This window comes from Eucyclogobius newberryi, unplaced genomic scaffold (assembly GCF_026437365.1).
Source record: "Eucyclogobius newberryi isolate DKJ021-1_F unplaced genomic scaffold, fEucNew1.0.hap1 SCAF_22, whole genome shotgun sequence".
NCBI lineage: Eukaryota > Metazoa > Chordata > Actinopteri > Gobiiformes > Gobiidae > Eucyclogobius > Eucyclogobius newberryi.
In genome coordinates, this window is record NW_027315857.1 from 24923640 (window position 1) to 24944153 (window position 20514).

At 43.4% G+C, this 20514-nt stretch overlaps 2 protein-coding genes across 2 annotated transcripts; both read left to right on the top strand.

Moving 5' to 3' along the window:
- Positions 1-439: 439 nt before the first annotated feature.
- lpcat4 (lysophosphatidylcholine acyltransferase 4) lies at positions 440-17156 on the top strand. Its single transcript, XM_072458824.1, has 13 exons — positions 440-549; positions 1043-1406; positions 3822-3934; positions 5347-5407; positions 7502-7560; positions 10966-11000; positions 12314-12368; positions 12972-13054; positions 13572-13697; positions 13952-14108; positions 14457-14549; positions 15592-15724; positions 16630-17156. Exons 1-13 carry the CDS (start codon positions 490-492, stop codon positions 16803-16805), a joined length of 1515 nt encoding a protein of 504 aa, XP_072314925.1. The 5' UTR covers positions 440-489; the 3' UTR covers positions 16806-17156.
- An 830-nt stretch (positions 17157-17986) lies between these two features.
- Positions 17987-20429, top strand: nop10 (NOP10 ribonucleoprotein homolog (yeast)). Its single transcript, XM_072458855.1, has 2 exons — positions 17987-18187; positions 20008-20429. The coding sequence occupies exons 1-2, from the start codon at positions 18134-18136 to the stop codon at positions 20146-20148; spliced, it is 195 nt and encodes a 64-aa protein (XP_072314956.1). The 5' UTR covers positions 17987-18133; the 3' UTR covers positions 20149-20429.
- Positions 20430-20514: the final 85 nt, after the last annotated feature.

Below are 20514 nucleotides of genomic sequence, written 5' to 3' on the forward strand. Positions count from 1 at the left end.
TACGCTTAATTAAATGCAAAACTGTATTGTATTATTATATTACTATATTTCTGCACAATATTTAGGTTTAGTTGCTTTATTAAATAGAAATACATTGTAAAAGTTTTTAAGAGTTTTGCAGCGGGGCGTGGTCTCTGGAGGTTTTTTAGTGACAGGGACTGGTGATACTCGTGGAGGCGGGGCTGGGGGCGGGGCCGGGGGTTGGGTCTGGGGGCGTGTCTGGGGGCGGGTCACACACGTAAGAAAAGCCCGTGTTTGTGGCGCTTGTCTTTCACCATGTGCGGCTCGATGCTCTTGTTTTAGCAGCGTCACTTTTGCTCCGGTTTCTGCCGCTGTTTTAAAAGGATTTTCCCGTTTTTCTGGATTTTAACAAACTCCTGGACACATTTGTTGCGCTGCCTTGAACTTTATGTGACACTTTTAGTCACGGTTTTATCTCCTGAGTTTGTGTTTCTTTTGATTTGTGTTGGTTTGTGTCACTTGGCAACGATGGATCCTCTTCATCCTTTCTTTTACCGGGTTAAACTCACCAAAGCGCAGAGGATAAAGGTGAGACAATGTTCTGTGTTATATTATATTATTATAATCTGCAGAAAAACACCTGAGATGTGAAAGTCTGTGACACTGAACCTGAACTGAGGAAGCTCTGGGTCTGAGGATTTAGTCCTGGTTGAGTCCCAGACTCGTTCCTCGAGACTCAGATGCTAATCAATGCTAAAACTAGTATCGGAACTAGATACTAATTTGAACGAGTATCGATACTGTAAAAATCACTAATGGGGGGACCTAACGGGGGGGCCTAACATATAATAATAATAATAATAATAATAATAATAATAATAATAATAATCATAATCATAATCATAATCATAATAATGTTAAAAAAAGAATGTGAAAAAATGCAACCAAATGTGGCAAAATAAATGTGACAATGTCTTAAAATGTGACTAAATGTGACTAAAATGTGACTAAATGTGACCGTTCCTAAACAGTTTTAGGATGAGCTTGGGCTTTACAAGACTTTAACCTTGTTGTCTTCCAGGGTGTGATTCTGGGCAGCGTCCTCTTCCCGCTGCGCATGTTCCTCAGCGCCCTCTGCTTCCTCGTCATGTGGCCCGTCGCTCGCCTGCGATTGGCCGGCCTTTCGGAGGAGGAGCGCACCCGCCCCGTGCGTGGCTGGCGGCAGTGGCTGCTTCACCCCGTCATGTGGACGCTGAGCCGCGCCGCCTTCCTCTGCCTCGGCTTCTTCTGGGTGCGGGTCAAAGGCCGGCGGGCGAGCACCAGGGAGGCGCCCGTGCTGGTGGCGGCGCCCCACTCCGGCTTCCTGGACATGCTGTCGCTGCTCCCGACGCAGCTCCCCACGGTCGTGTCGCGCTCCGAGAACACCAGCCTGCCCGTCGTCGGAGGTGAGACTATGGCGGCGGGACTATGGCGGCGGGACTATGGCGGCGGGACTATGGCGGCGGGACTATGGCGGCGGGACTATGGCGCGGCACTGGGGGCGGCGCGGCACTGGGGCGACACGACTCTAGGGCGACTCTAGGGCGGCACTTGGGCGGCACTTGGGCGGCGTGACTCTAGGGCGGCACTTGGGCAACACTAGGGCGGCTCTAGGGCGGCTCTAGGGCGATTTGAGGGTGACACTAGGGCGGCTCTAGGGTGATTTGAGGGTGACACTAGGGCGGCTCTAGGGTGATTTGAGGGTGACACTAGGGCGGCTCTAGGGTGATTTGAGGGTGACACTAGGGCGGCTCTAGGGTGATTTGAGGGTGACACTAGGGCGGCTCTAGGGTGATTTGAGGGTGACACTAGGGCGGCTCTAGGGTGATTTGAGGGCGACACTAGGGCGGCTCTAGGGCGATTTGAGGGTGACACTAGGGCGGCTCTAGGGTGATTTGAGGGTGACACTAGGGCGGCTCTAGGGTGATTTGAGGGTGACACTAGGGCGGCTCTAGGGTGATTTGAGGGTGACACTAGGGCGGCTCTAGGGTGATTTGAGGGTGACACTAGGGCGGCTCTAGGGTGATTTGAGGGTGACACTAGGGCGGCTCTAGGGTGATTTGAGGGTGACACTAGGGCGGCTCTAGGGTGATTTGAGGGTGACACTAGGGCGGCTCTAGGGTGATTTGAGGGCGACACTAGGGCGGCTCTAGGGTGATTTGAGGGCGACACTAGGGCGGCTCTAGGGCGATTTGAGGGTGACACTAGGGCGGCTCTAGGGTGATTTGAGGGTGACACTAGGGCGGCTCTAGGGCGATTTGAGGGTGACACTAGGGCGGCTCTAGGGCGATTTGAGGGTGACACTAGGGCGGCTCTAGGGCGATTTGAGGGTGACACTAGGGCGGCTCTAGGGTGATTTGAGGGTGACACTAGGGCGGCTCTAGGGTGATTTGAGGGTGACACTAGGGCGGCTCTAGGGTGATTTGAGGGTGACACTAGGGCGGCTCTAGGGTGATTTGAGGGTGACACTAGGGCGGCTCTAGGGTGATTTGAGGGCGACACTAGGGCGGCTCTAGGGTGATTTGAGGGTGACACTAGGGCGGCTCTAGGGTGATTTGAGGGTGACACTACGGCGACACTACGGCGGCTCTAGGGCGACACTAGGGTGGCTCTAGGGCTACACTAGGGCGGCTCTAGGGCTACACTATGGCGATATTTAGACGTAAGCTGAAGCTGAAGGCCCCGCTCTGACACTGGCGGCTGAGAGAGTCCATGTGATTCTGCCGGAGCCTCAGTCTGGTCCTGGCGAGAGTCACGTCTGCACCGTTGTCATCTGAAACGCTGTTGCGACATCACCGTTTAAACTAGAACCGAACCTGCGTGTTTTTGTCTCGTGAAAGTGTCTTTGTGTGGACGTGCGAGTCACAGCGTTGGCGTCGCTCGCAGATTCTTCCGCCGGCTCCGCCCTCGCGCCGCTCTGGTTTATCGCATGTTTACACGAGTGCCGGCTTCTCTAACTTTGTTTATAGTTTTACATCGGAACCTCCCACATTTCTGTGTCTCTTCCAACAGTAACATTTTCCTCGATAACCAAAGACATTATCGGGACTAAAAACGGTGGCCTTATTAAATGAAAATGTCAAAAAAAGAACAAAATATTTCCGATTTTCATTAATAATACACTTTAATTGTAAATGTTCTCCATCCAGACGCCTTCAGTCACTATATTTACACCTTAATTTGGTTAAACGTGTATAAAAAAAAAAGGTCTCGTTGTGCAATAGAAACCATTAGAAATGATCCTGGAGTGCCAACGTTTTCAGGCTGGAGAAGTTTGAAGTACTCCAGGTAAATAAAGGAGACAAAATATCGTCAAATCTTTCTTAATGTGTTTTGCTCAAAGATGAGGACTAAATAGTGGTTTGTGTTATGATAATTGTCAGGAAAAACTTCAAGATTTGGCGATGATCCAGGATTATTGAGACCAAACGACAGAAATCTTTCATTTTCTTTCATTCCTTTGGTCAGACGTGTGACTGTTCCTCAGGTTTGTGAGCAGCTTGACCGAATTTAACTTTGCGCCGGACAAAATACAGTTAAATGTGACAAAAACAGACAAAAATCTAAAAATATAGACTTTCATGTGGCGATGGATTGAACAGAACAGACTTAATTTTGCTGCTAAAATGTTTTTTTGGTTCTTTTGGTTCGGTCCAGGCCTGTTTTGTTGTACCGTTTACTCACGTTCTGAAGTTCTTTTAAACATTTTATGAAACTGGCCGGACTAAAGCGAGAACGTGAAGGTGCAGCTTTAAAAAACGTACAGGAGTCAACGACACAAAAGAACGAGAAACGGACGCTTCTGTGTTTTTTTTTTTTAGCGCTCCTCGAGTACAACCAGTCGGTGCTCGTGAGCCGCAAAGACCCCCAGTCCCGGAAGAAGGCCGTGGTTCAACTGGGCGAGAGGCTGAAGTCCAACGGCGTCTGGCCACAGGTAGAACAAGCAGAACGACACACAACATCACGCTTGGGTTGGCATTTAAAGTGGCGTATGACGGGTTTTTACAATTTTCTAATTTCGACTTTATTTGGTGTGTTTAGACATGTAGGTAATTGTGGAGAAAATGTTGAAAAATCTGTTTGAAAATGAGGAAGTGACATCACACCAGGGACACGCATACAGGAAGTGACATCACACCAGGGACACGCATACAGGAAGTGACATCACACCAGGGACACGCATACAGGAAGTGACATCGCACCAGGGACACGCATACAGGAAGTGACATCACACCAGGGACACTCATACAGGAAGTGACATCGCACCAGGGACACTCATACAGGAAGTGACATCGCACCCGGGACACTCATACAGGAAGTGACATCGCACCCGGGACACTCATACAGGAAGTGACATCGCACCCGGGACACTCATACAGGAAGTGACATCGCACCAGGGACACTCATACAGGAAGTGACATCGCACCAGGGACACTCATACAGGAAGTGACATCGCATCAGGGACACTCATACAGGAAGTGACATGAACCTATAAACCCTATAAACATTAATTCAACAAAATAAAGTCGCTCTGATATATTTGCATTTGTTAATTTAAAAAAAAAATTGTGACATTAGATGAGTTTGTGGCCCAGTGTTTGCTGGGTAATTTCCTACTTTGATGTCACAAACAGGATTTGTCCACGTTTTCTCCACAAATACCTGCTCGATTGGTGTAAAACTATAATTCATATGTACAACAGGTATAAATACACCAAATAAAGTCAAAAGTAGAAAATTGTAAAAACCTGTCATGGGCCCTTTAGGCGAAATAACTCAACACAAAGTACTTGGATTAAAGCGTAATGAGTAAATCATAATTTTTCACGTAAAAAACTACAATTTTAATCTAAAAAGACTTTGTAAACAAAATCGATCCGTTGATTTCTGGTTCAAAACGGCAGAACTCCTCTTCATTACGATAAGCTCCGCCTTTTCATAGTCACATTTCACCATTTATGTTTTTTGTTAATATATATTTTTGAAAAGTGCCCACGTGACATTTTAGAACTGGACATGAAATGAGGTTAAAACATCATTAAAGTTGGTTTTGCGCAGTATGTGCCCTTTTATTAATCATTTCCTGGACTTTTCACACTAAAACTCACAAAGACCTTTTTCTTACAAAGACAGTGGCACTGTTAAATCTAATTGTCAAAAAAGATTAACGCATTTCAGGTTTTCATGTATAATACACTTTATTTGTAATTATTCTCGGTCTAGAAGTCTGTAATCTTCATATTTCAACATTTATCCGGTTAAAATTGTGTCGAGTCGTTAGCTGCAGCCTTTATGTATAATCTTTATTTTATCTCCATTGACTCATTACTTTTAATCTTTTTCTAGATGTTAATGTTTCCCGAAGGAACGACGACAAACGGGAAAGTGCTGATCAAGTTCAAACCGGGTGAGTCACAACGTGGATGCCATGGTAACGGGTCAGGGATGATTTAAATGTGCAAACTTTATTCTGTGACTAAATAATACAAAATAAGAGGAAATTTACAGAATGGAAAAGTGTGAAGTAATTTAATAATAATGATGATGATAATAATAAAATTATAATAATAACTAATAATAATTTAAAAAAAATAATATAATAGTAATAATAATAAAATAATAATAATGAAAAAATAAAGATAATTAAAAAAAATACATAATAATTAAATTAATAATTAAAACAATTGGCAAGTTCACCACTCAAAGTGGAAGGAGATATTATGATATAGTTTATGCCGACCTATAATCAAACGGAGCTAAATAAAGAAGGGCGTTCTGTGTTCTGACTGTTCGACTAAAACTAAACTTTTAGAAGGAGTTTTTTCACAGCAATGTTTATTCAAAAGTGTTTCAAATAAACCATGTCGAGACAATACCACAAATCATAGAGTTTGAGGCAGAAGTGGGCGTGTCGAGTACGATTGTTTCAGTCAGACGGGAGCGTTTACTCGTTTTACAGGTTCAAGACATTGTCACATCACATCTGTCAGAAGAGAAGGAGAGGGGGAAGAGGAAGGAGAGGGGGAAGAGAAGGAGAGGGGGGAGAGGAAGGAGAGGGGGAAGAGAAGGAGAGGGGGGAGAGGAAGGAGAGGGGGAAGAGGAAGGAGAGGGGGAAGAGGAAGGAGAGGGGGAAGAGGAAGGAGAGGGGGAAGAGGAAGGAGAGGGGGAAGAGGAAGGAGAGGGGGAAGAGGAAGGAGAGGGGGAAGAGGGGGAAGAGGAAGGAGAGGGGGGAGAGGAAGGAGAGGGGGGAGAAGAAGGAGAGGGGGAAGAGAAGGAGAGGGGGGAGAGGAAGGAGAGGGGGGAGAGAAGGAGAGGAAGGAGAGGGGGGAGAGGAAGGAGAGGGGGGAGAGAAGGAGAGGAAGGAGAGGGGGGAGAGGAAGGAGAGGGGGAAGAGGAAGGAGAGGGGGAAGAGAAGGAGAGGGGGGAGAGAAGGAGAGGGGGGAGAGGAAGGAGAGGGGGAAGAGGAAGGAGAGGGGGAAGAGGAAGGAGAGGGGGAAGAGGAAGGAGAGGGGGAAGAGGAAGGAGAGGGGGAAGAGGAAGGAGAGGGGGAAGAGGAAGGAGAGGGAGGAGAGAAGGAGAGTTGAGGAGAGAAGAGGGGAACTAAACAGAACCTGAAAACCTCTTCAATAAAACTAGAGTAAAACACAAAATCGTTTTGACCGAGCTGAAACTCAGAGGGACATTCGGGAAACTCGACTTGAAAATGGACACATTGGTCAAACGTTAGACCGATCGTGACCGAGTGTTTTATGTAAACTGCGTCGTGTTCTTTGTTTTGCTCCGTTCCCACGTTTTAAAAAAAACCTGTTGCTTCAGCCGCGACGCGCTCTGTCCAGGGGAAGGGGGGGGGCGGTCGTCACGGGCAACCGGAGCAGGTTTGGTTTTGAGTCGTACGACACAAGACGACATTCTTAACATACTTCGCCCTAAACGACTGAGCTGCTGCTTCCTTGTGTTTGCACTTTATTTGTACTTTATTGTTACCATATAAGTCGCACTGGAGTATTAAATGCTGTTGCAAGTGTGAAAATAACAAATAATATCACATATAAGTCGCTCCGGAGTATAAGTATGAGTATAAGTCGCACCCCGGCCAAAACTATGATAAAAGGTGCCACTTATAGTCCGGAAAATACGGTACTTTATTTTTACTCCTCGTGCGTTTGGTCAGACGTGTCAGAACGTGGACGACGGAGCGACTTCTGAAATGTGCAAAATGAGAAAATTTTGTAAAATATCACGTCCAAAAAGACACGGAAACGTTTAGTATTATTCTTTCCCCGCATTTTAGTGATAACGTCATGGTTGGTTTCGTGCGACGCACTTAAATCCGCTTCACGTGACTTGAATAGTTGTTGTTTATTATTCAGATTTGTATCGCTCTATATCTTTACGCTTGTTTATAATATTGTGTGATGTGTGAGCGTCCGTGTTTTCCCTCGATGATCTTCAGGAACACTCGTGTGTCGTTTCCCGATGATCGAGTGCTTTTGTGTGGCAGGTGCGTTTCTGGCCGGAGTCCCAGTCCAGCCGGTTCTGCTGCGTTACCCCAACAACGTGGTGAGTGACGAGTCGGGTTTGTCGAGCGACGGCGAGACTGTCAATCACACTGTAGCGAAGGGTGCGGAGTCACTTTTGACCTGGTTTGAGTCCTGGGTTAGAGTCCTGGGTTAGAGTCCTGGGTTAGAGTCCTGGGTTAGAGTCCTGGGTTAGAGTCCTGGGTTAGAGTCCTGGGTTAGAGTCCTGGGTTAGAGTCCTGGGTTAGAGTCCTGGGTTAGAGTCCTGGGATAGAGTCCTGGGTTAGAGTCCTGGGTTAGAGTCCTGGGTTAGAGTCCTGGGTTAGAGTCTTGGGTTAGAGTCCTGGGTTAGAGTCCTGGGTTAGGAGTCCTGGGTTAGAGTCTTGGGTTAGAGTCCTGGGTTAGAGTCCTGGGTTAGAGTCCTGGGTTAGAGTCCTGGGTTAGAGTCCTGGGTTAGAGTCCTGGGTTAGAGTCCTGGGTTAGGAGTCCTGGGTTAGAGTCCTGGGTTAGGAGTCCTGGGTTAGGAGTCCTGGGTTAGGAGTCCTGGGTTAGAGTCCTGGGTTAGAGTCTTGGGTTAGAGTCCTGGGTTAGAGTCCTGGGTTAGAGTCTTGGGTTAGAGTCCTGGGTTAGAGTCCTGGGTTAGAGTCCTGGGTTAGGAGTCCTGGGTTAGGAGTCCTGGGTTAGGAGTCCTGGGTTAGAGTCCTGGGTTAGAGTCCTGGGTTAGAGTCCTGGGTTAGGAGTCTTGGGTTAGGAGTCCTGGGTTAGGAGTCTTGGGTTAGGAGTCTTGGGTTAGGAGTCTTGGGTTAGGAGTCTTGGGTTAGGAATCTTGGGTTAGGAGTCTTGGGTTAGGAGTCTTGGGTTAGGAGTCTTGGGTTAGGAGTCTTGGGTTAGGAGTCTTGGGTTAGGAGTCTTGGGTTAGGAGTCTTGGGTTAGGAGTCTTGGGTTAGAGTCCTGGGTTAGAGTCCTGGGTTAGAGTCCTGGGTTAGAGTCCTGGGTTAGAGTCCTGGGTTAGAGTCCTGGGTTAGAGTCCTGGGTTAGAGTCCTGGGTTAGAGTCCTGGGTTAGGAGTCCTGGGTTAGGAGTCCTGGGTTAGGAGTCCTGGGTTAGAGTCTTGGGTTAGAGTCCTGGGTTAGAGTCCTGGGTTAGAGTCCTGGGTTAGAGTCCTGGGTTAGAGTCCTGGGTTAGAGTCCTGGGTTAGAGTCCTGGGTTAGGAGTCCTGGGTTAGGAGTCCTGGGTTAGAGTCCTGGGTTAGAGTCCTGGGTTAGAGTCCTGGGTTAGAGTCCTGGGTTAGAGTCCTGGGTTAGAGTCCTGGGTTAGAGTCCTGGGTTAGAGTCCTGGGTTAGAGTCCTGGGTTAGAGTCCTGGGTTAGAGTCCTGGGTTAGAGTCCTGGGTTAGAGTCCTGGGTTAGAGTCCTGGGTTAGAGTCCTGGGTTAGAGTCCTGGGTTAGAGTCCTGGGTTAGAGTCCTGGGTTAGAGTCCTGGGTTAGAGTCCTGGGTTAGAGTCCTGGGTTAGGAGTCCTGGGTTAGGAGTCCTGGGTTAGGAGTCCTGGGTTAGGAGTCCTGGGTTAGGAGTCTTGGGTTAGGAGTCTTGGGTTAGGAGTCTTGGGTTAGGAGTCTTGGGTTAGGAGTCTTGGGTTAGGAGTCTTGGGTTAGGAGTCTTGGGTTAGGAGTCTTGGGTTAGGAGTCTTGGGTTAGGAGTCTTGGGTTAGGAGTCTTGGGTTAGGAGTCTTGGGTTAGGAGTCTTGGGTTAGGAGTCTTGGGTTAGGAGTCTTGGGTTAGGAGTCTTGGGTTAGGAGTCTTGGGTTAGGAGTCCTGGGTTAGAGTCTTGGGTTAGGAGTCTTGGGTTAGGAGTCTTGGGTTAGGAGTCTTGGGTTAGGAGTCCTGGGTTAGGAGTCCTGGGTTAGGAGTCCTGGGTTAGGAGTCCTGGGTTAGAGTGTCAGAGTCGTCCCAGGTCGGAGTCCATCCTACAGGTTGGATGACTCATTATTGCCCTTCATTCAGGCGCAGATGTATAAAATATATATATATCTATAAAATATATAAAATATCTGGTATAATTGAATCATCAGTGATTCTCTTTTCCGCCGGGCGCGGCTCCAGAGCTTTTACAGCTCTGATTCGTAATGATTTAAAACTGGTTTAACGCCAGTTTCATTCATTTCACAATGTGCCAAACGTCAACAAACTGCACCCGTTTGAGCAAAGACTCTTTGACATCGCCCATAGCAACCATATCCATATTTATGTTCTCCACAAATGTGACCGAACATCTGGCTCAAGGTTCAAGTGTCAAACATGTATCAAAGTACAAACATAAAAACATATCGCTTACTTTAGTCTTAAAATAACTCCAGCTCTTTTTTTAAATTAATGGTTTCATTTTGCGCACGATAAACAAACATGGAGGTGGGCAGTTTTATCGAAATGTAGATAATATTGAGACTGTTGTTTTGAAGACGAGCAGAATTTGAAATATTGATCACTTAGTTTATAGTAAAAATGCTACAAAAAGTGCAGGTTTGAAAATTATGTAAACTTTAAAATAATGTCTGCACTTTTTGATAAATGTTACACACATTTGACCTTTTTCTGACATTTAAACCTGAATTAACACGTTCAGAGACGTGTTTTCTGTTGGATTGACATATCGTCTGAATATCGATCAGAAATGTACTCGGAGGAGTGTTTAAGTGTTTGGTCGATTAATCTGTCACGGGTTCATTTGTCGTTTTGTCCGTATGCAATTCGTCTGCTCAGCTTATGGACGCTTAGCAACGGCGTCGTACACACGCTGACCACTGGGGGCAGCAGTGAACACAGCGGAACAGCGGAAACTGCAAGAAACAAACACAAAAACGTTTCCTCGTGTCGTTTTATTTCCTCTTTAGCAATGGACGTGATCTTAAAACTGCTGCACGAGCCTCCATGTTTGTTTGTCTTGTGGCGCTTTGCATTTTCTTTGTCTGATTATTAGTATTATGATTATTACCGCTATTATTATTAGTAGTATTAGTATTACTAGTTTTATGATTATTACCGCTATTATTAGGAGGAGTAGGAGGAGTTGTAGCATTATTAGTAGGATTATTAGTATAGTTTTAATGTATTTTTTTATTTTGGGGATAAATATTGGTCTATAATCTATATTAATGCATATACACTTCAGTCGCCACATTTTGACCTTTTTATCTTGTTAAAAACGTATTAAAAACGATCTCGACGTACGAAAGAATCGTTTGATGGTCGACTCCTGAAATGACCTCACGTCTGCTCTCCTGAGTTAACACAGGGGGCACTCTCTTTGTTTACACCTTTTAGATAAATTCATATTTTATTACGCGTCGTGTGTTTGCATAAGGTTCATGTCGGTCATAAACGCTGGAACAGAACGGCCTATCGACGTAAACGTGTGTGTTTGAATCCACTTCTGTCCTTTTGTGACCCTGGCAGGACACCGTCCGCTGGACATTTAAAGGCACATCGTGGTAAGAACCAGTTTGTTTTGTATTTTAATGATGATTATTGTGAGAAGAAACGCCACGGTTCAAACGTTATTCACCGTTACTGACAGAACAAAAGTGGAAACGCTTAATGCGCCGCCTTAATTGTGACGTATCGTCTGCCACAGTGTTTGTTATAAAAGGTCTTTATTTGTGTGACCAGGGACCCAAACCATGACATAAATGTCTAGTTTATGATATTTGAAAAATGGGAAACATTGTTTTCGCTTCGGAATATTATTCTTTCTTTTTTCTTCTTCTCGGGACCAACCCCCCCATTTTTCACCCAGTGAATATTGACGAAAGTCACAAACATTTACACACCTAAAAACCGTGCCTCTCTAAATTCTGGCGTCTATCTCTTTTTTCTAAAATTAAAACAATTAGAACAACTCGAAATGTACCAAAATATATCGAGAGATAGGAAATGGCCAAAAAAAATCTGATCATAGAATCATGAAATTTGGCGCAGAGGTAGATGGTGACAAGAGAAGTAAAAAATATTATTACGGCAACGCCGTCCGCCCAACCACATGTCGGCCATATTGGATCAAAATTTGCTAAGCATGACTCGGTGAAAATGGTGTTGAGGAGTGAGACATCAAAAGTTATCCAAATTACTTTGATCCCTGTCACGGTCTCGGCTAGAATTTCAGAAATGTTCAAAATTTTAAAATTTGCTGCCGTTTGCGCAGATGAAGTCCGAATTGCGTCAAATTTTAATCCGTTGTTAAAGCCTTTGCTCTAAACCTACTTGAAATAAATTTATTTGGCGCGACATCGCCCCCTACAGAGTGAAATAACATTTTTATATGAAGGGTAAAATGTTTAGTTTTTTGGACTTTTACGAAATTTGGCACAAAATTTCATTTTGGCATCCCGATCAAAAAAGTCGATGAGACCCATGTCATATTTGTTACGGCGTAGCAATGACCGAAACCTCCCATGTTATGGGGAAATTGCCAGATCTCTGAAATTTGAACACGCTGACACTTAATACTTTTGCGTTCGCCCTATTAACGTGAAATTTGGTGAGACTCATCTTCAGGGGTGGACCATCAAAAGTTATTTTTAAGATTTTTAAAGATCATAGAAACATCAAAAAACGTTCTTTTCGACGTTTGAATTAATGTTGTTTTTGGCGCGAATGATCAAGAAATGTGACTTCTCTTCTCACAAGGTTTTGTGTGTTTCGTGTGTGTGTTTTGTGTGTGTGTGTGTGTTTCATGTGTGTGCGTGTGCGCGTGCGCGGGGGTGTTGTGTTGTGTGTTTAAGTGTTGTGTGTGTGTTTCTTACAGGCTGGAGTGTCTGTGGCACACCACGTCTCAGCTGTTCACAAACATGACCGTGGAGGTACGGCACACAAACATGCACACAAACACACAAACATGCACACAAACACACAAACATACACACAAACACGCACACAAACACAGTCCTGGTTTAGCCGTGGTTTAGCTCTGATGTAGCCATGGTTTAGCCCTGGTTTAGCACCTGTAAATGTCTTGGTTTGGGTTCAAATATTGCACGAAGAGATACGACTGTAAAATGAATCATAAATGTGCAGTAATATCACGTTATACAGTTTGTTTGGGAAATCTTCACAAATCGTAATAAAGTCATACATTTTAAGTGAAAAATAACTTGAAATGGTTTCAATCTAGTTATTTTACATTTTGTTCATTGTAAATCAAAATATTCACCTTAAAACATCATAATAGTAGAAACCGTTACTTATCAGTTCTTATCAGTTTTGAACAGAAGCCAATGGATCGAAGTACAAAAGTAAAAGTACTGCACTAACATTTTTGGGTATTTAAGTAGTTTTTCTGTTAGATACGTTTTACTTCACACACTGCCACATTTCATAATCAATCAATGAAAACCTTGTTAAACAGCGTTATTAAAGTCTCTGTGATGACGCAATGTTGACGTAATTGACCATTTGCGTTGCAGTTTCTTCCCGTTTACAGTCCGTCCGACGAGGAGAAGAACGACCCGGGTCTTTACGCCGACAACGTCCAGAAACTCATGGCAAAGTGAGTGCCGTTCTTTTCTCTTTCTCCCATTTCAGAATAAATGCGATACAGCGCCATGTTTGTTTGAAGTCTACACATGTCAGTTCCCTCGGTTGTCACTAGGTGGAGCTAAATTACCTGCGCGTTACAGTAAAAGAAGAGGGATTATTACATTGTCAACAGTATTTTCTTCTGAATAACTGAAGACGTAGAACTTTGGGATTTGGACCCAACGTTTTTCAAGATTTCTTAGAATTTTCAAGTGTTTTGGTTTTTTTGGTCTGAAAACGGCGGCGTTGTGGACACGAGTTACCACGGCGATGCTTGGCCCCCGTCGAGCCTTTGTAAACTTGTAATATTCACAAAAACGCCTAAAAGTGCTGAGACGTTCCGCAGAAGTGCACTTTGTTTGAACGATTACACTCTGGGTACCGACTACGTCCTGGAGCGACTATATTCAAACACAGCTCTGGGCACAGACTACGTCCTGGAGCAGCTGTACTTAAACCATTTCCCTGTCTGACATGTTTGTGCTCAGAGCTCTGGGGGTCCCGGCCACAGACTACATCCTGGAGGGCCGTGTTCCCGTCAGTAAACTGGGAGGTCTGTCTCTGCCGGTCCAGTCGCCTCCTCGAGAAACTCTCGCTCTGCTCCACAAGAACGGGTAAGAACAGAAACACGCCTCTTCTTCTCGTGTTTAGAGGCTCGTTTGTCATTTTGGGCTTCTTTAAATCATAAGTACAAATATTGTGCCTCATTCGTGAAGCGTTTTTATGAACATGTTTGTACTATAAACCATTAAACTTGACTGATTTCTGGTTTGCTCTGTTTCGATCGCTAAACCCTCTGACTCAGGACGTTTTGATGTATACTAGAGGTCATCAGAGGTCAGATTAACCTCTCGTCGTGTGTTCTCAGCTGGACCTCGTCGGACATCGAAGCCGCTCTGGGCAGGATGATTGACAGGTGCCAGTCTCAAGGTCAGGGTTCAAAGGTCCACGTGGATGACTTCATGCCTCTTCTGGGCCTGAAGGACCGAGAAACGGCTCGGGCCATCTGCGAACTCTACTCCAAGGTAAACCAGACCGGATCTACGTCTGTGGCGTTACAAGACGAAGGATTTAGACCTCCTTTAGTCCTCCTCCAAATGCCTGACCTTGTGACCTTTCCTCCACCAAACGTCTGACCTTTCCTCCTCAAGTCCTGACCTTGTGACCTTTCCCCTTCCAAACGCCTGACCTTGTGACCTTTCCTCCTCCAAACTCCTGACCTCGTGACCTTTCCCCCTCCGAACACCTGACCTTGTGGCTTTCCTCCCTCTTAACTCCTGACCCCAAGACCTTTCGCCCTCTTAACGCCCAACCTTGTGACCTTTCCCCCTCCAAAGCGTGACCTCCTGACCTTTGACTCGTCTGTTTCGCAGGATGAGAGCGTGGACCTCCGGCAGGTTTACTTGAGCGTTGCCGGCGTCTCCGGAGCCGTGCCGTTCAGAACTCTGCTCCACGCGGCCTTTGCGGTGAGTCCAGTCGCTCTCCACGGATCTGACCTGTCACAACACGTTTTGACGTCCGGGCTTCACAACGAGAAATAAGCAACAACAATGTCTGATCAAAATGTCGGTTAGTTGTTCCTTTTTGCCTTTCTGTGCATCGTACGAACAACAAAGTTCATGTACAGGTTTGTGCAAGACATTTTCCACTTGAAAGGGTTTTTAAAAAAGGATTATATTAAATTCCTGTTGAGGAAGAGAGAAAACTACTGTTTGTCCTGTAAAACCACATTTAGTCTTTGTAATGGTTCTAAAGCTGTGGTACAGCTCCCCCTGGTGGCACACGAGGTCCAATGTCTAATATTTATTCAAGCGATGCCCTTTTTGGTCCTTCATTTGTAGCGATGACAATAGTTCTGTTTTAGACCTGGTTTAGTCTTAGTTTAGACCTGACAATAGTCCTGTTTTAGACCTGGTTTAGTCTTAGTTTAGACATGACTATAGTCCTGTTTTAGACTTGATTTAGACCTGTTTTAGACCTGGTTTAGTCTTAGTTTAGACATGACTATAGTCCTGTTTTAGACTTGATTTAGACCTGTTTTAGACCTGGTTTAGTCTTAGTTTAGACATGACTATAGTCCTGTTTTAGACTTGATTTAGACCTGTTTTAGACCTGGTTTAGTCTTAGTTTAGACCTAACAATAGTCCTTTTTTAGACCTGGTTTAGTCTTAGTTTAGACTTGGTTTAGACCTGTTTTAGACCTGGTTTAGTCTTGGTTTAGACCTGACAATAGTCCTGTTTTAGACCTGGTTTAGTCTTAGTTTAGACCTGGTTTAGTCTTAGTTTAGACCTGACAATCTGGAGGTGCTTGGAAAGCCATATGTGTTCATGATCATGTTAAAGCCCCTGTACATTACATTTTAGCCAAAGAGTAGACAATTTCACTGGAAAAACATGCATTCTTACAGTGAGCGGGCTTGCATCTCCACAAACCTGACTCGTACTGGGCTCGTTTCCATGGAAATGTTGTTCCTCCGGCTAAAATAAAGTTCCGATTGTGTCCTGCAGCTGTTCGACGGAGGCAAAGGCAGCGTGAGTGCAGAGGAGCTGTCCGGCCTCATGGGGGCGCTGCTGGGCGTTCCTCAACACAACACGTCGGAGCTCTACGGCGCCGCCTGCAGACAGGACGCGGTCACTGAAGGTGCGAGTAGTTTTATGTACAATTCTAGAAAGTGCAAAGTAAAATGTTCAATATGCAGTGTTTATACCACAATGACCGTAAATGACACCATATTTTTCAACAATATTTTGGATATTTTCACCACATATTTATAGTATTTACATGCTTTTTGTACTTATGAAAATTAGGACTGTTGCATTGTTAATAAATGACTTAAAATTAAATATATGCAAAATAAATATATATTCTGTTAAGTGACATTTTGAATTTTTCCCATTCAAAATACTTTTATTTACTTTGAAATTGTTAATTGCTAACGTTTTTCAGTTTTTCATAGTTTTTCCTCATTCTGGATCCCGGTTAAGCTGACACGTTTACGGCAACTGTTGTTATTACAATAAATTTTCACACTTTATTTGTCTTATTGGAAGAAAAACACAAGTGGATATAAAAAAAGAAAACCACTTGTGCTGCAGCTATCGATTATTTTCGTAATTGAGTAATCTTATCAATAAGGTAAAAAAAATTGTACGTTCATACAACTGTTTTAAAACATATTAAATTATTTTTTGAAATAAACTTTATCGATTTATAGTAACAAACAAATGACAATAAGGACTTTCTGCTTTAAAAAAACACATTTATTCTTAATTTCACAAAAGTTTGCCCCGAAAAATGCTAAATCTCACTTCAGTCCAAACTGTTCTGTTTGTTTATACAGAATATAAAGGACTAATTCACTTGTCACAGACGGTAAACAGTTACAGTTGCCATGAAATAAGAAACTTGTTTGAGCACAGTCCCAACGAAGTGCGAAAAACATCCTCCAAACACTGCCGAGTACACGCAGCAGACCGTAGATATACACGCTCTTCGTCTGCCCCAGGGCGACCGCGACCTCACACACCTCTCCCTCTTCCCTCCAGACGACCTGCTGCGAGCACTGACCGTCCATCCCGCCTACCAGCGAGTGACCAACGAGTACCTGCAGCCCCAGGAGGCTGGCTCGCGGCCGCCCGTCACCGCCCTGACCTATGGCAGCGCCGTCAACAACAACGAGAGCCTCGCCAACGGGGCCGCCAGCGTCAAGAAATTGGACTGAAAGACCAAGTTTGACATTTGCGCGGACGGAATCGGCGCGGACGGGCCTCTTGGCGGTTTGAGCGGCGGAGGAGGGGCTTGTTGACGACGCCCGATCTCGGAAACGACAAATGTGAACGCGCTTTGTGCCAAAACTGTGTGTGTATGTTTACCAGTGCTCAAAATGCCTCAAAATGCTGTAAAACAACTCATTTTTGTCGATTAAGCCATAATTGTTATTTATATTTGTGCGTTGTTGATATTTTTTAAGGGAATGTGATTGTTGGAAGGAAAAGAAACTTGTCACTTTGATATTTTTAAAACCTTTTTTTTTTTTATATTTAACATTTAATAAAACGGACACATTTTAAAATAATCTCTGCGTTTGTTCATGGTTTGTTCTAAATCTCCTTTTTAGTCCAGTTAACGTCGGCTAATAACAGATGTAATGTTGATTTAACGCACAAAAAACATTTTTTTTTTTTTTACAAATGTGCTTATAATACCATTTCTGCCGCTAGAGGGCGTCCAACAACAGCATTTTGAAGTTGATCGAGTTCATTTATATTTTAGGCACTTTTCAAAATTGCTTCAGTCTTTTTTTTTTCTTTTCTCAAAGACTAAAAATATGTCACGAAAAGAAACTTAATATTTAGATTTGTCTTGATTCCTCATAGTTCAGTTATGTCACAATAGCATCATTATTATCCACAAATCTGTCATTTTTAACAAAGTAAAACTCTGACAAATATGTGTTTAAATAGTTTCACTAAAGATGAGAAGACTAATTATAGTTTTATCTGGTTTAGTGGTGAGAAGTGATGTAACTTATCAGATTTAAATGAGCTTCTGATTTATAAAGCTTCTACTCAAACAACACAAACACTATTACACAGATATTTACAGACAATTACTTTTAAGTATCGATCTTTCCTTTATTGTTGTATTTGACGAAATGACGTTTTTAAAAAGCGACACGTTTTGTTTGTCAAATTCTGAAACTAAACAATTCTAAAATTCTATTAATTCATTGTCTTTATTTATTAAAGTTACATTTGTGCAGCATTAACGGGTATTACACTTGATTTAGTGTTTTAATACATAGAAATAAGGCTTTTCCGGCGTTGATTCGCCGCGTTCAGGCCATAAAAACACCAACTCCCATGATGCACAGCGGCATCTGGTCTAAACCGGATATCCGCTGTTGTTCGGCGCCTCCGCCAGTCACACGTGTGGAGGAAAAAGACGAGACGCAGCGTGTTTTTCCTGCGTTTTTTGGTGAAATCTCTCGACTTGAACCACGTACAAAGCTTCTCCGCTTCTGAGGAGACCAAAAACCCTCGGATCGAGATGTTTTTGCAGTATTTTCTGGATGAAAACGGCGACAGAGTTTACACGCTGAAGGTAGCGCCACAGGACGTTTTGTTTACGACAAATACTCTTTAAACTTATGTTGTGGCGTAAACACGCTTTGGGGCTTATTATATTGATTTGTTGTCATTTATTTCATCATTATCAGAACTTAATCTGCATTAAAGTGCCAAAAACAGCTAAACTTACTGTTACGAACTGAATAATGTTAGTGAAATATTTATAGTTGAATACAAGAGTCACGTGTTCTGATAAATGGGGCTTCAGGAGGTGTGTAACTCCTGAACTAAATCCAGTTAAAGCTTTTGAGAATATTTACACTAAGTGGCCCTTAAAACATCCATTTTTATGTCTTAAATGTACTTTGAATCCAAAATTTGCAATACTGTGCTTTTGCAAAGATCTTAAAATCACGTTTTTAGGTGAAAATCTTCAAAATGCCATTTCTTGAGAATCCCTCATCAAAAGATTTATTGTTTTACATTTTTCTAATCCTCAGATACTGGACTTTAATTTGGCACTAATCTTTTCTTCTGCACTTTTTTATTTTACTTTACCAGCACCTCTAAGACCTGTGGGTATATTTACTATTATAGAGTGGAAAAAGTGCAATTAGGCCTCAAATCAAACTTGTAATTTCAAAGTGCTTGGCTTCATTAGTAAAGTTGTTTCTATGTATTTCATGCACGTGTTTCATTGGCTGTAAAACACACGTGATCAGACTGTGGCCAGTTTCCATCCAAACGTTTCAATACATTTTCCATCATTTTAAACAAAGTCGTCGCTGCTCCTCGTGGTTTTTACAAACGCATCGAGCCAATGAATAAAACATAAAACAAACATTCATCTTTAAAAAGCAGATAAAATACAAACGTCACACAATCCGGTCTCAAATATGATCAGATATTGACTTCTATCAGTTGTAGCTTTTAGTTTTGGAGATGATCATATTTGGTAAGAATATTGTTCATCTCGTGACGTAGCGATGTCAAGATTAATCAGGTTCATCGATCATCGTCAGAACCAAAACGTATTAACTGACAATTTAAGAAGGAAAAATATGTTTTTTCTAGTTCAATCTATTGTCAAAAAACAGATTTAAATGTTAATCACTTTTATTTTGCTGTTTTTGTCACGTTTAACCTTTCAGTTTGACAAAGCCGCTCACAAACTTAAGATTTCACTGTTGTTCAGTCACAATCTCAATAATCATGAACAATTGTTTTTATTGTGTCTCAAAATAATTGTAATTCAAACATTTGATATTGTGACGTTTGCGTTAAACAACAAAGTGATAAAACAATAGAATAATCGCTGGACATGTGGATCGTTAGTTTCAGCTTTAGTTCTGAATTTCCCCGTTTGTTTTTTCATCCGTGACGCGGCTCTGAGAATCTTCTGCTCTTTTTAACTCCATCAATCATCTCCAGACTCGGCTCTGAGACTTTCTCCCGTCTCATCATGATCAGTACAACTTCATAGCATGTAATTCCCTCTACGGCCAGTAGATGGAGACAATATTCAGCTAAACAAGATTTAGAGATCCAAATGTCATTTAGTCTGATTTCTTTTGTTCTAAACCATGAGATGTCAAACTAAAGGGACTCGAGAGCAGGTTTAAAGGCTGAGAACAGCACAAATCATGCAGAATATTTCACCTTTAAGGCATAAATCACAAATCTAATGACAATCTTCACTGGAGCTTCTCAAACGTTGTCTGGTGTGCCCCCTCAGGAGATAAATATGTATCCCATATCTGAACAACACGTTAAACAATTGTGTGTCGTGTGTAATGAAGTCAAGTAGAACGTTTCAACACGTTCAAAGTGTGTTCTTTCCGTGTGGTTTTGCAGAAAGTGGCTCCGGACGGTCAGCCCACCAGCTCGGCTCATCCGGCTCGATTCTCTCCGGACGACAAGTTCTCCAGGCACCGAGTCACGCTGAAGAAACGATTCGGGCTCCTCCTCACTCAGCAGCCCAAACCTGTTCTGTGAGACCAGAGAAGAATGCAGAGGAAGAGGAGGAGAAAGAGCGACGGAGGAGAAGAGACGGGGTCAAACCAGGAGAACTTTGAGGACCATTTGAAAACAACAGAAGCTTCAAATATCCATCTGCTGTGACTCTGCCAACTCCTCTTCTCAATCAAAGAGCTGTCAAAATGAGACGAGGAGTTCTTTTTCAAACCTGTGAATCATGTTTTTGTGTTTTACTCTTTAGAATTATGTTCAGGATTTACATTTTGTGCACAGTTCTCAATAAATTCCTTGTGAATCTTCAGGGTTTGTTTCCTCTTCTTGTGATTAAAATCATCATGAGACATTTTCACTTCAATCGTTTTGACTTTCAAGTGTATTTTGTTT

Excerpts from the sequence above, each read along its gene's own strand:
- lpcat4 (XM_072458824.1), top strand. The coding sequence starts at position 490 with ATGGATCCTCTTCATCCTTTCTTTTACCGGGTTAAACTCACCAAAGCG. Across the intron at positions 1,407-3,821 it reads CAGCCTGCCCGTCGTCGGAG|CGCTCCTCGAGTACAACCAG; the intron begins GTGAGACTATGG and ends TTTTTTTTTTAG. Across the intron at positions 12,369-12,971 it reads TCACAAACATGACCGTGGAG|TTTCTTCCCGTTTACAGTCC; the intron begins GTACGGCACACA and ends TTTGCGTTGCAG.
- nop10 (XM_072458855.1), top strand. The coding sequence starts at position 18,134 with ATGTTTTTGCAGTATTTTCTGGATGAAAACGGCGACAGAGTTTACACG. Across the intron at positions 18,188-20,007 it reads ACAGAGTTTACACGCTGAAG|AAAGTGGCTCCGGACGGTCA; the intron begins GTAGCGCCACAG and ends GTGGTTTTGCAG.